Source organism: Vipera ursinii (assembly GCF_947247035.1).
Source record: "Vipera ursinii genome assembly, chromosome: 1".
Lineage (NCBI taxonomy): Eukaryota > Metazoa > Chordata > Lepidosauria > Squamata > Viperidae > Vipera > Vipera ursinii.
In genome coordinates, this window is record NC_139512.1 from 17,211,821 (window position 1) to 17,225,077 (window position 13,257).

At 61.3% G+C, this 13,257-nt stretch overlaps 1 protein-coding gene across 6 annotated transcripts in view; it reads right to left on the reverse strand.

The window, feature by feature from the left end:
- The window catches only part of FCHO1 (FCH and mu domain containing endocytic adaptor 1), a 30,416-nt gene extending 18,846 nt beyond the window's left edge, over positions 1 to 11,570 (reverse strand). Inside the window, exons 1-4 of one of the 6 annotated variants that reach the window (XM_083349511.1) lie at positions 11,517 to 11,570; positions 7,185 to 7,240; positions 6,372 to 6,440; positions 4,652 to 4,743 (exon numbers count right to left, since the gene is read on the reverse strand). In XM_083349511.1, coding sequence (XP_083205637.1) covers positions 4,652 to 4,743; positions 6,372 to 6,398 — 119 coding nt within the window. In that variant the 5' untranslated portion in view covers positions 6,399 to 6,440; positions 7,185 to 7,240; positions 11,517 to 11,570. Of the gene's footprint in view, positions 1 to 4,651; positions 4,744 to 6,371; positions 6,441 to 7,184; positions 7,825 to 10,794; positions 10,816 to 11,516 lie in introns of those variants that run through there. The other 5 variants (XM_083349512.1, XM_083349513.1, XM_083349514.1 and 2 more) reach the window with 5 other exon arrangements.
- Positions 11,571 to 13,257: the final 1,687 nt, after the last annotated feature.

Below are 13,257 nucleotides of genomic sequence, written 5' to 3' on the forward strand. Positions count from 1 at the left end.
CCCGGGCCTAAGCCATGTAGAGCTTTATAGGTAAGTACCAGCACCTTGAACCTCACCCGGAGGGCAACCGGTAGCCAATGCAGCTCACGCAGGAGGGGTGTAATATGGGAGTATCGGGGTGCTCCCATCACTACCTGCACGGCCGCATTCTGCACCAGCTGAACCCTCCGGGTGGTCTTCAAGGGCAGCCCCATGTAGAGAGCATTGCAGTAGTCTATCCAGGAGGTAACGAGTGCGTGGGTGACCGTACGTAGGGCATCTCAGTCCAGATAGGGGCGTAACTGGCGCACCAGGCGAACCTGGCCAAACTGTTGCTTAGTGCTGTTTTAGTTGGCTTTAGGGGTTGATGTTAAGGGGTTTTTATATATATTTGTTTAAAGATTTATGTACGCTGTCTAGAATCCCATTGTTTTGAGCTGGGTGACCATATAAATGTTCTAAATAAAAATAATGTAATGTAATGTAATGTAATGTAATGTATAGTATAGTATAGTATAGTATAGTATAGTATAGTATAGTATAGTATAGTATAGTATAGTATAGTATAGTATAGTATAGTATAGCACAGCACAGCACAGTACAGTACAGTACAACACAACACAACACAACACAAAGGACACCAACACAGTGTATCTGATTCTTACACATCCTTTGTAAAAAGATTAAGACCATATTTCAATCCACAACTTGCAAAACTATCACTACATTGTCCTTAATGCCTGGAGGACACCCCAAAACCCATCAGCCACCTCTAAAATGACATCACCAGCTCCCTGATAACGTTAGTTATTTCAAGCTTAGAAACATAAATATTTTAAACCAATTTGAATGCACGCTGTCTCCTCTCTAAGGGCATTGTCAGCAAAGTTGGGGGGGGGAGGAAACCCGCCCGTCCCTTGAGCAGCCCAGGTGAGATTCGGGGGTCCCGGGGGCCTCTTGGGACGAAAGGAGAGGACGGAACAAAAGTCCTTGACTTAGAAGCAGAGAACCTCTGTTACTAGGTGACTCAGGCCCGGTTTTAACAATGTTTTTTCCACTGTTGTTAAGTGAGTCTCGTGGTCATTAAACGGATCCGGTAACCAATGCAGCTCACGCAGGAGGCGTGTAATATGGGAGTATCGGGGTGCTCCCATCACTACCCGCACGGCTGCATTCTGCACCAGCTGGAGCCTCCGGGTGGTCTTCAAGGGCAGCCCCATGTAGAGAGCATTGCAGTAATCTATACGGGAGGTAAAGAGTGCGTGGGTGACCGTACGTAGGGCATCTCGGTCCAGATAGGGGCGCAACTGGCGCACCAGGCAAACCTGGGCAAATGCCCCCCTGGCCACATCTATATGATCTTCAAAACTGAGTCGTGTATCCAGGAGGGCGCCTAAGTTGCGCGCCCTATCAACGGGAGATAACACCTCTCCTCCCATAACCAAAGATGGAACCTCTTGGACTAAACGAGATCCCGGTACGTAAAGCCACTGTCTTGGCCGGGTTGAGCCGGAGCCTGTTCTTCCCCATCAAGATCCATACCGCTTCCAGGGAACAGGACATCACGTCGAGGGCATCGCTGGGTTGGTTCGGGGTGGAGATGAAAAGCTAGGTATCATTAGCATATTGATGATACCTCACCCCGAAACCACGGATGATCTCACCCAGCGGTTTCATGTAGATGTTGAACAGGAGGGGCGAGAGGACCGACCCCTGAGGCACCCCACAACTAAGGGACCTCGGGGTTGACCTCTGCCCTCCTGCCAACACCGTCTGCGAACGGCTCGAGAGTTGGAGAACCACCGTAAAACGGTGCCTCCCACTCCCAACCCCCCAAGACGTCGCAGCAAGATACCATGGTTGATGGTATCAAAAGCCGCTGAGAGATCTAATAGGACCAGGACAGAGGAATAACCCCTATCTCGGGCCCGCCAGAGATCATTCACCAGCGCGACCAATGCCGTCTCCGTGCTGTACCCGGGCCTGAAACCCGATTGGTACGGGTCCAGATACTCAGTTTCCTCCAGGACCAAAGGGAGCTGCCGAGCCACCACTCTCTCAACAACCTTCGCAAGAAAGCGAAGGTTGGAGACAGGACGAAAGTTATGGATCCAAGGCAGGTTTCTTGTGGAGGGGCCTCACCACCGCCTCCTTCAAGGCGGCAGGGAAGCACCCCTCACTCAAGGAAGCATTAATCACACCGCCCTGAGTCCTTCGGGAGAAGGGCGGTATATAAATAAAATTATTATTATTATTATTATTATTATTATTATTATTATTATTATTATTATTATTATTATTATTATTGCCAGGAGCCAGCCTCGTGTAACCTCCGGAGCCGCATAAACCAGCCAGGAGGGACACAGGTCCAACAAACACCAACATGCGCCGGCAGGGGAATTCTGGGAGTTGAGGTCCACACATCTTAAAAGTTGCCAAGGTTAGAGACCCCTGCCCTTTTGAACCAGCGTACAAGCAGATTTGCGCTTTGCACATGCTCCAGTCAGCTCCCACAACCCGAAGTAAACTTACTCCATTCTGATTTCAGCACAGAAGCCTCCAGAGAGTGTGAGGGTAGCACTCGGCAGGCATTCCCAGGAGACTTGAACCCAAATCCTGCCCTCCCCAATTCCCAGCCTTTGCGCCACTGATTCATGCAGAGCTGCCAGGCCTGCCCAGGCCTGATGGGGTCAGCAAAGAGCCACAGCTCCCTCTGGTGGGCAAGAGCAGGAACTCCTCACCCAGTAAGCTCTGGCTCTCTGGAGGGCAGGGAAAACAGCTGGGAGGAGTTTGGGGTGGGGTCTTCCTAGCCACACACACACCCCGGCCCTCATCCCCATGGACCACCAGATCCACGAGTTGCTAGGAGCATCCAGGGAGGCCTGGCAACGTGTCTCCTGTGTGAGTTACGCTCTGGAAGGCTCCTGGTTGACAAGGTAACTGGGCTGCCCCTAAATCCACCACAGACACACACACAGACACACACACACACACACACACACACACCGTGCCCAGTCGTCCGGAAGCGAATTCTGCTGCCAGCTGGTTTCTCTTTCCTTTTGCATCCGCAGCTGCAGACTCTTGCAAAGGGGGCCGAAGTACATGAGTTGGGGGCTGCTTATGACCCCCGACTCCGGTTCTGCAACTGGATTCTACAACTCATTTTTTACTCTCTCTCCAGAAATAAGCCCAAAAGGGGTACAGCTATTTCTTGACTTAAATCCGTTTGTTTAATGATCACCGGAAATTAGGGAGCCCCTGAGAAAAACGCTTTGCAGCTGGTCCTGTGGCTGTCCCAGGGGTCAGGTGGGCCAAGTGGGGCCGCCTGGCAACCGGCCTTTACGGACGGACGGCTGCAGCAGCCTTCCCAACTGGCTTCAGGCAAACAAAGTCAGCGGGGGGAGCTGGATTCGTTTAATGACTGTGCGATTCACTTAACAGAATCAGAAACCAAGGGGGCAAAATCAGGCAACCGCCTTGTTTAGCCACAGAAATTCTGACCCCAGATACCTTCAAGGTCGAGAAACGCTTGTTGTCAACCTCGCCAGGTTAGAAAAAAACCCAACTTCCCTTCGAAAAACTAAACTTCCCCAAAGGGGAAGGCCAGGGCTACAAACGCCTCCCTCCGTCCCGCCCTGCCCAGCCCTGCGGCCCCAGAGGCTGGAAAAACAGGCAGCCCCACACAGGCACAGCTGCCCGCTTCGACCCCCGAGAAAGCAGGTCGGGGTTCACACGCACCCCCTCTCCAAAAGATCTCTTAGCAGCGCAGCTCCCTCCCCTCTTCTTCCGGATTCATCTGATTTAGTTCCCGATTGCTTCCAGCCACTCCCCCCCCCACTGCCAGGAACTCGGGGGCTGCTTCCGGCGAGCCTTGAACTCAGCTCCCAGGACTCAGGGCTTTGACGTGGGGCCTCTCTGTCCCCTGGGCCCCCCCACAGCTCAAGTGCAGATTTAGCCCCCCCCCACCTCCATGTCTGTTAGGGAGGTTCCCAGCCCCCCAGCCCAGGGCTGTCCCAAAGGTGCTTCTTGGTTTTCCTTGAAAAACTAAAAAAAGTTCGGCTGCCTTTTGAGAAAAGCCCCCTGGGGTCCACGGTTACAGAAGCGGCTTCCACGCACCCTCGCCTAAAAGCAAAAAGTTCTGATTGTAACTGCGCTAAAGAGAGTTGGAAGTTGGAGACTTTTCTTTTCCCTCCCTCGTTTTCTAGTTTTCTACTACTTTGTGTTTTATATTTTGACAAATCAGTAAAATTATTATTAAAAAAAGAATGAAAAACACCTTTGGGATCTCAAGAGAGAGAGAGAGAGGTCCAGATTTTCTCTGTGGCTCTTAAAAATAAGCCCTGGGCAGGAATCGAGAGGAGGGGCGGGGGGGGGTGTTGTGGTCTGGGAAGGGGCTGGAACCCAGACAAGGGACGCTCTCTTGGTTTTAGCGCCCCCTCCCCACCCTTTGGCAGTCAGCCCCCGCTTCCCCCCCCCCTAAATTGCATCCTCTGGGAGAAACAAGAAGCCTCCAGGCCCGCTGGAGAACAACTCCTGAATGTGCAGCCAGCATTCTGGGGGATGTAGTACAAAACCCAGAGGGCTGCGGGGTGGACACGCTCCACCCCTCCCCGGGGCTGGAAGGGGGCGGGGCAAAGGGGCGGGGGAGGGGGGAAGGGGGCAGCCTGCCTACCTCTCCCGCATGAAGTCCGCCAGCTCCTTGGCCGAGATTTGCCCATGCTTCATGTTGTGATATAGGACATCGAAACCCTGGTTCTTCTCTCCCTGCGAGGGAACCCAGACAAGAAAGTGAGGAGGGGGCCACTGGAATGGGGGGGTCTTCCCAGCTTGTCCCTGTGGGCCCCCAACCACCGCCAGGCCCCTCCCAGGCTGAGCTCTCCGCCAACCTGCAGGCAAGCAAGAGGGGCAGCAGGGGGCGGGGGGGAGGAGCCCCCCCAACCCCTGAAGGAGCATGGCTGGCTGGGGCATTCTGGGAGTCGAGCTCCGGGCACCTTCCAGCTGCCAAGGCTGAGGGGCCCTGTGGCAGAGGCCGGGCTGCCCCTCCCCAAGTCCCCCCTTCCCCAGCCATCAGCCGAGATGGAAGGCGTGGTTTGGGGGTGGGCTGCCAACAGTAAGGGGGGGATCTCCCTCCCCAGAGATTTCAAGAGGGAGCTTGAGTGGGGGGGGGGTTCTGCTCCTCTTTAAGAATTTGGCGGTCCCCAGGACCCCACCGGTATCAGCCACTTCCCAAGGACACCCTAGCCGACAGACGCTGGGGGCGTCCCCCAAGCCCCCACAGAGGCCTGCCCCACGGCTCTGGCCCTGCCTTCCCCTCCCCAGAGCAGCCAGACTGGGGCCCCCATGCCAGCCAGCGCCAGCCACTCGTCAAACATCACTGCTGGGTGCCCCGGGAGTGGGCAGGGTGGGCACAGCAAGATCCCAGGGGGCTCCAGGGCCAAAGGCTGGATCGGGGCTGTTTTGGCCTGTTAAAGATGAAAGGCTCGTAACTGGGGGGGGGGGGCATCAGGGCTGTTCTTCCGGCGTTTCATTGGGGAAGAGGAGAGGAACTCCCATTCTCGAGATGAGCACCAGATTCCCCAAATCCCAAGGAAAATCGGAGCCAAAATGCCAGCTTGGAATATTGGAAAGCTTCCCAGGGCAGCCTCCTCCGCACACAGATCACGGGGGGGGGGGGATTGCACACCAGCCAATCCAGGCCCTGCTGACCAACTGGGCACTTTTGCAGGTCCGGCTGCCCCTTTCCCCGCCCCCCCCCCGCCTGCCTTTGCTTCCTCCTCCCAAAGGGAAAACCTTCCCCCTCCCCCCCCTTCCCGGCCCTCCATCGCCTTCCTCTGGGGCCTCTTTGGACTTCCTTTTTCTGAAAAGTCCCAGACTGGCCACCCTGATTCTCAGAAAAGGACTTTCTTCCCATCAGTGAGAACTAGAAACTTGCTTGAGGGCCCTGCACGAGCCTCAGTGGGACACAGGATGTGGGGAGAGTTTCAGAGCCCAGGCGGCCTCAGGGCGTGGCGTGGCATCCCACATGGCAACGGAGGCGGGGCGGGGGCTCCACACAGCTGCCTTCCTGGCCTGGAGGCTGCCCTAGGGCGTGGGGGGCCACCCTGCTGTGGCTCCACGAGACCCGCACCAGGGTCCCCTTCGGCCCTCGGGGGGGAGCGAGCTTTCGGGGTCTGTCCCAGCCACCACACGCCAAACCCCGCTTGCCGAAGTGCAGCAGGCCAGCCTGGCCAGGGCTGTGGGGCCTGCCGGGGCCCTCCCCAGCTCAGTTTGCCCCCCCTTCACTGGAAGAGCCTCGGGGCTCGCTAAGGCCTTGGCGCTGGGGCCTGGGGCACCGGCTGCTGTGGGAGGGCAGAAAAGCGGGGGGGGGGACAAAGACGAGGGGGGCTCCTTACCCAGAAGTGCTCCGCAAAGTAAGACATGGTGGTGGTGGGGCGGTCTGGCCTCTTTCAGCTCCTGGGAACCTGGGGGTGGAAGACTTGGGTGAGGCCGGGGGTCTCCAGGGAGGGAGCCCAGAAGTGCTCCAGCCCCCCCCAAGGCAAAGCAGCCAGGGCAGGGAGACCCGGCTGGCTGCTGCTGGTGTGTTGCAGGATCACCCCAGGCCTCCTGGCCCCCCCAGAGCCCCCTCCCGCAGGAGGGCTCCCGTGAGGAAGGGACCCCGCTGAAGGGGGACCACTGCAGGTGGAGGGTTTGGGGGTGTCCCGTCTGCCTCCAGGGGGCTGCAACATCCCACCCCCATACCCTGCCCCTCCCTCTTCTCACCCACCCCCCTGCAGGCGTCCTTGCTCCTCTGGGGGCCCCCTTCTCCCGGGGCGCCTCAATGCTGCAGTTGGTGGCCAGGGTGAAGCGGGGCGGGGGCTGGCCTAGCGTCCCGGCCTCCATGGTTCCACCTCCTGGCACAGGAAAGGGGGCAGAGGCAGCCCCTTGGGCACCAGCACCTGCTCCTTCCCTCACCCCCCTGGGCCCCCCTGGGCACCCTAGCAGGCCACCGCCTGCAGTCGGGGGGGCGTTACTGGGGTTGCACCCCCCACCCGGCAATGCAGGCGGGAGTAAAAACAGGAAGTACTCGGAAGAGGCCATCTTGTTTTTTTTCACTTTAAATGGGGGTGGGGTGGAATCTTTGCACCCACCCACCCGCCCCTCCCCCACCCCGTATCTTCCAAGCGTGGCTGGCAGTGGCTTCGAGGGAGGGGGCTTTGGCTACTCGCCTGTGGCTGGGTCATGCTCTCGCCGGCAGCTGGCAAAAAACGACTGGACCGTCGCCCTGGGGGGGCAAGCAGAGAGGAAGGGGGGGCAGACAGGTGGGGGGCTGAAAAGCCACTTCCTGAGAGTGGCGTTTCCTCCTTCGGCTTTGCAGCTGTCCCGTGGGCTCCCCTCCCCCGGCAACCCCCCCTTCAGCCCCTGGATGGGGAGGGGGTGCTTTGCTCAACCCTGGGATGGGTCTCTTTCAGATACTCGTTTTGGATTTTTTATCCCATCTTTATTACTTTTATAAACAACTCAAGGCAGCAAATGCATCTAATGCACCTTCCTTGCAACAACAACCCTGTGAGGTGGGATGGGCTGAGGAAGAGGGAGGGACCCGGCTTTCATGCCTAAAGCAGGACTAGAACTCCCAGCTTCCCACTTTCTAGCCTGGTGCCTTGCCCACTAGACTGAATGGGCTCCGCAGAGCGGCTGCCCTGGAGGCTGGGGCACATGGGTAGTTGTGGCCAGCCTCTTTTGGCCTCTTTGGGAGGGCGATGTGTGGCCGCCGCGCCAGAAGCTGGACGCCATGTCTCCGGGGGAGGGGCTCCTTCTCCAGTTCAAGCTGGCCCAATTGGGGGGGGGACCCTGCCACAATGGAGGGCGTTTCCAGGCCTGGTCATTTTGCTGCTTCCCCCAAAGGGGGGGGCAACTTAGCAGCGGAGCAATTCCAGGACTGAGGAAGGGGCATTTTATGGGAAGAAGTCAAAAGCCTGTGGGGGAGGGGCAGATGGTCCCTGGCAACGATCCCTCCTCCGCATTTACTCCACCGCTCTTTCCACGCGTTTTGTGATTTTTATGTTCCTTAATTTTTTTAAAAGAATCTCTCTCTTCCTCCTCTGAGCTTCACCCCCTCCATTGGATCCTGGGGGGGGGGGGGCGGGTGGAAAGGCGGTTCAGAGACCCTTCTGAGAAACCCCCCCATCCATGTGGAAAGGCAGATGGACGGAGGGCAGCTGGGTTCATTGAGGGGGGGGCGCTGGCGGGCACTCCTTTGGTCAGAGAGGAAGAGAGGCCACCCTTCGCCCTGCAGGGGACCCTCCCAGCCACAACTCCCCAAAGGGGGGAGGAATTTCAGCTGCCAGCTTGCACCCAGGCTGTGGCACATGGGCCACCCAAAGGCAGAGCTGCAGAGGGATTCTGCCCCTCCATTCCCCCCTCTACATTGCTTGCGTAGGGCACAGGCCTGGAGGGCAGCCCCCGCTCTTAGAAACGCAGCCCCTCTCCCCACAAAGTGTGCCCAGGCTGGGATCTGAGGTCCCCCCTTCATTTATGCCTTAAGGCCACCCCTGCTGCACAACCAAGTTGCTAAAAGAGCAGCACAACAGCACAAGGGAGCCCAAAGTGCGTGTTCGGAGCCCTCCCTGTCAGGAAGCTTCTCCTTAGTTCTCCCCCACCCGAACTTAGTTTCCATCCGTGGCTTCTCTCGTCCCGCCATCAGAGGGAGGGGGTGGTGGGTGCCAGGGATGGCTCTGCCAAGCCACCAGGCCTGTGTTTACATTCTGGGAAAAGAGGAATTCAGAGAGACGGGCACTGAGGGGAAGGGCTGGAGTAGATGATCTCCAGGACACCCTCCAGGCCTTCATCCCATCAGTTGTCAAAGGCCCGAGGCCAACGGTGGTGGTGGTGGGGATGTGCCAGGCTCTCCGCAAGGGCACGGCCCACTTTCCCTCCTTCTGGAGGGGAGGGCCCAACACCTGGGTTTCAGTCCTGGGGTGGGGTGGGCTCCGTTGAATGCCCGGAGAAGCCTCTGGAGGAGAAGAGCTCTGGGGCAGAGGGGTGCGGCCCCCCTCCATGCGGGGGGGTCTCCAGGGGTGGTTGTGCAGCCTGCAGTCAGAAAAGTGTTAACGGGCTAAAGCTTTTGTACAATTATTTTATGTTCCCTCACCGGATTTGATGGGTTTTCCGCTTCAAACAAGCGACTGGGGGAGGGTCTGGTTGTGGCCTTTGGGCCACGGTGCCCATTGGGGCAACGCTGCAGCCAACAGCCACGATGCTGCCCTGCTGGGCTGGCTCCGGACGCAGCCTGGCGCCGCAGCACCCTCGCTCTCCCCTGGGACGGCTCTCCCGCCAGCAGAGGCCTGGGGGGGAGGGGGGGGTTTTCAGGAAACCCCACGTGAACCAGAGCCGGAGGCACAAGAGGCCCGTTCTGGAAAGCGTCCTTGTTCCCTGGACGGTCCTGCCCAGGCGGAGGACCACGGAGAGGAAGGGCCCCGCTTGAAAGGCTGCCGTCTGGCGACCCCCTGGCCAAACGGAGGAGCTCGAGGGGCCCCAGGGCCGGTTCAGAGCAAGGGGGCACGCAGGGTGTCTGGCCGGGCTCTCCTGCCACCCCCCTGGGCTCCTCAGCCGTGGAGGAGAAGTGCCACCAAACCTGGAGGTCAGCGTGGTTGCTGCCACGGCTCCTCTCTTGCCCCTCTCATGTTTCCCAGGCTCAGCTGGGCTTTGTCCACAGAAGGCTGCCACAAACCGTGGCTCAGGGCCCACCGGCTCCCTGTCCTGCCGATCGGCTCCCTTTCAGCGGGGGCCTCTTCCTTCCACCGGGCAGAGGCTGGGACGGCCGGAGAGGGGCCGAGGATGTCTGAAGGGTGGTCCTGGGTGCAGCTGGGCCTTGCCCCCACGCACACCCAGACAGGCAGCGTGGCCAAAGGCTCTCTGGGCGACACTTTCTCCCAGGGACACACTGGACTTGCTGCTGGGCAAGCAGAGCTGCAAGTGGGGGGGGGGCAGAGGGCAAAAGCCTTGCAGCTGCCCAGTGCCCCCCCCAAGGGAGACACGGCAATGGGGAGGGGCATCGTCTTCACCCAGCGGGAAGAGCCCAGCAGCTAAGCGATGCCCCAGTGCAGAAGCAACGATGGCCCTGCTCCCCCCCCCCCCGCCTCCATCCATGGGGCCAAGCAGGAGTTCTCCCTCCCCACAAAACCTGACTCATTCATGGGTGGGGGGGCGCCTCAAAGTTTCCAGTGGAGGAGAGCCTTTCCCAGCCCATGTACCCCCAGCTGCCCAGAGGAGGAGGGGGGCTCCAGGAGAAGCACGCAGGACCCGGAGGGGCTTTTGGAGGGCAGCTGCTCCTTCCTGCCAGGCCCCCAGAGCAGACTGCCCCTGCACATGGAGGCTCTGCTAATCTGCCCGCTTGCTAAGCCCTGAGTGTCCTTCAGGGTGCAAAGGGCACTTTCTGGCTGGGCCTGTCTGACTGGCCCGGAGCTCCCTGCCTGCCTCCCTCCCTCCCTGCGCCTGTTTCCAACATGTGGCATGTTACGCACCCACCACACACGGCTCCCTTTCCGGCACAAAAAGCCTCCACTTTCTTAAATTAACCGTCTCCAAGGCAGCAGAAGGACGGCGCTTTTGGATCGGCCTTTCCAGATCCAAGAGCCGGGAACGGCCCTTCTCCTGCCCGACCCGCGGCCAGCAGCCCCGGGACCATCAGCCTGAGAGCCAGGCGGGGGGGGGGGGCGTGGACGGGCTGGGGAGGAAGCCCAGGCTGCCCCCCCGCAAGCGCCCCAAAGCTGAGGGTGCCGACTGCGGTCCCGGCCCCTCCGAGGGAGCCCAAGAAGGGGCCGGATGCCCCCTCACCGCCCGGCTCCGAGGCTCCTCCGCAGGCCGATCCGGCGTCTAAAGTCCCCTCTTATCGCTCCGGCCGGACCTTTGGCTGGACACGCGGCACAGCCACCCCCCCCCCGCCCAGGCGCCCAGGGGGCTTCTCCCTGGTGGGCGCCGGGGGAGGCCAAGCTCCGCGCGGGACCCCCGCCCGATTCCTGCCCGGGCACCTGCAGCGGAGGCCAGCCCGCCCGCCGAGGGGCCCCCGAGCCGAGCCGGGCTTCCCGGCACTAGCAGCCAGCCCGGGCGGCAGCGGCACCCCCCCCCCCGCTCGGGCCTACCGCTCCCTCCCTCCCTCCCGCCGCCCCAGCCCAGTCCCGGGATCGGGGCCGCGATGTCCACCCCCCCGCAGGGCGAGGCGGGCTGGCAGCAGGTCCGCAAAGGAGGGTTTGCAGCGCCATCGGCGTAAAAGCGGCGCCCACGGGGGGGGCAGACACAGCGCCCTCGGAAAGGCTCCGAGCCCCGGTGGCGCGAGATCCAGGCAGGGAAGCCTCTGCGGGGCTTGGGGTCAAGGAGCGGAGCCCCCCCCCCAGGATCAGCGGCCCCTCCCGGCGCTCCCCGCAATGGGCGCTGCAATAGAGGCGGCCAGGAGCGGCCGCGCCTGCCCCTCCCTCCCCCCCGCGTTGGGGGGCGCAGGATCCCCCTCCCCTCTGCCCGGGAGAGGCCGGGGCGGGGGGGGGCGGGGGGGGCGCACTGACCTTCCGCGCTCCTCCGCATCGCGCACCTGCTTCGCCCGCCTCCGCCGCCCAAAGACCCCCCCGCGGAGGAGGGAGGGCGCGGGGCGGGGCTAGCGCGGCCTCGGCGGGGGCAGAACGGGAGGGGGGCTCGGCCCGGATTGGCTGGCGCGCGAGCCGCGGAGCTCCGGCTCCCCTCCCCCCCGCGGGGCTCATTTGCATCTTTAAAGCGGCAGCGCCTGCCTTTTCCCGGGCAGCCGCGGCGCGGCGCGATCCTCGCGGGCGGTGAGCGGGCAGGGGCGGGGCGGCCCTCGCCGGGGCTCCTCCCTAGGGGGGAAAAGGGGCGCCCCCCCAAGAGAGCCTGCCCGGGCCCGGGACTTTCCCTGCGGCGCGCCCGGGGTCCGACCGGACGGAGCGGCTCTCTGGCGGATCCGGGGCTCCCTATCGCCCCGCCCGAGCCCCCCTTCCAGGGGTTGCTGCGACCCCCGCGAGATCCGCGCCGTCCCTTGGGGGCGTCGCGCCCGGCCCCCGTTGTCCCGCGACGGGGCGGCGGCTGCCCTCGCCGTGGTCAGGATGGGGCGGGGAAGCAGCGCCGGCGGGGGAAGGGGGGGCCGGCTCCCCGGACACCCTGAACGGCTCTTCCCGCCGCGGCCCGCCCCTGCCTGGGGGGCTCCTCCGTGGGGTCCCCGCAGGGAAAGGGCAGCCTGTCCCGAGCGATTGCCCTGGCTGGCCTCACCGGAGGATGGCGGCAGTCTCTCCGGGGGCCTCACCCGGCATCCATTCGCGACGGGTCCCGGGAGAAAAGCAGCGCAGGCTTCGCGGGGAGGGGGTAGTTCCATCCTCCCGGCACCCCTGAGCGCCCCCACCCCACACACACCTGGGATCCCCTTCCCATTGCTCCCTTTCAGGACATGCGAGTCCTCCCCAATCCTCATTTCGATGCTTCCCCCCCCCCGGGGGTCCCGTAGGCTTCGGTTTAGTGCACCAAAGATGCTTCGCAAACGGTATCTTTTCCAGGCAGTTGCCATGACAACACGGCTACTCCATCCTTCGATCTTCCCCGTTGTGCAACCAATGACAACGGGTCCAGCTGATTGGGGGGGGGGGTTCCAGATGAGATTTAGCGGGGATTTGCCCTCCTGCCCGGAGCAACGGTGCCAGCCTCAGCCGGGAGCCCCCTCGCCCGTTCTCTGCCCTCCCCGCAGCAGGACAGGCCGAGAGCGCCCGCCTCTCCAGACCAAGCTCCAGGCAGACCTTGCTGGGCGGCTTTCAGGAGGGCCGCTGGGCTTCCTGGGTAAAGAAAGCGAGGGGGGGAGCAACTCCCTCCCCCCCATGACATCCCTTTTGCTTCCTGGCTCCCGTCTGGCTTCCCTCCGCCCCCCCCAGCACATGAAGACGGGACCCTTGGTGCTTCCCCCCCCCCAATTGACTTCACTGGCTGGCCTCACCCTTCGCCATCTCAGGCCTCTCTGGCCATCCCTAATAACAATAGAGTTGGAAGGGACCTGGGAGGTCATCTAGTCCAACCCCCTGCTCAGGCAGGAAACCCTATACCATTTCAGACAAGTGGTTGTCCAGTCTCTTCTTAAAAGCCTCCGGTGTTGGAGCAGCCACACCTTCTGGTGGCAGGTTGTTCCACCGGTTAATTCTTCTCACTGCCGGGAAATTCCTCCTTAGTTCCAGTTGCTTCTCTCTGTGATGAGTTTCCATCCGCTGCTTCTCATCCTTCCCTTGGGGGGGGCATTGGAGAAGAGTTCGACACGTC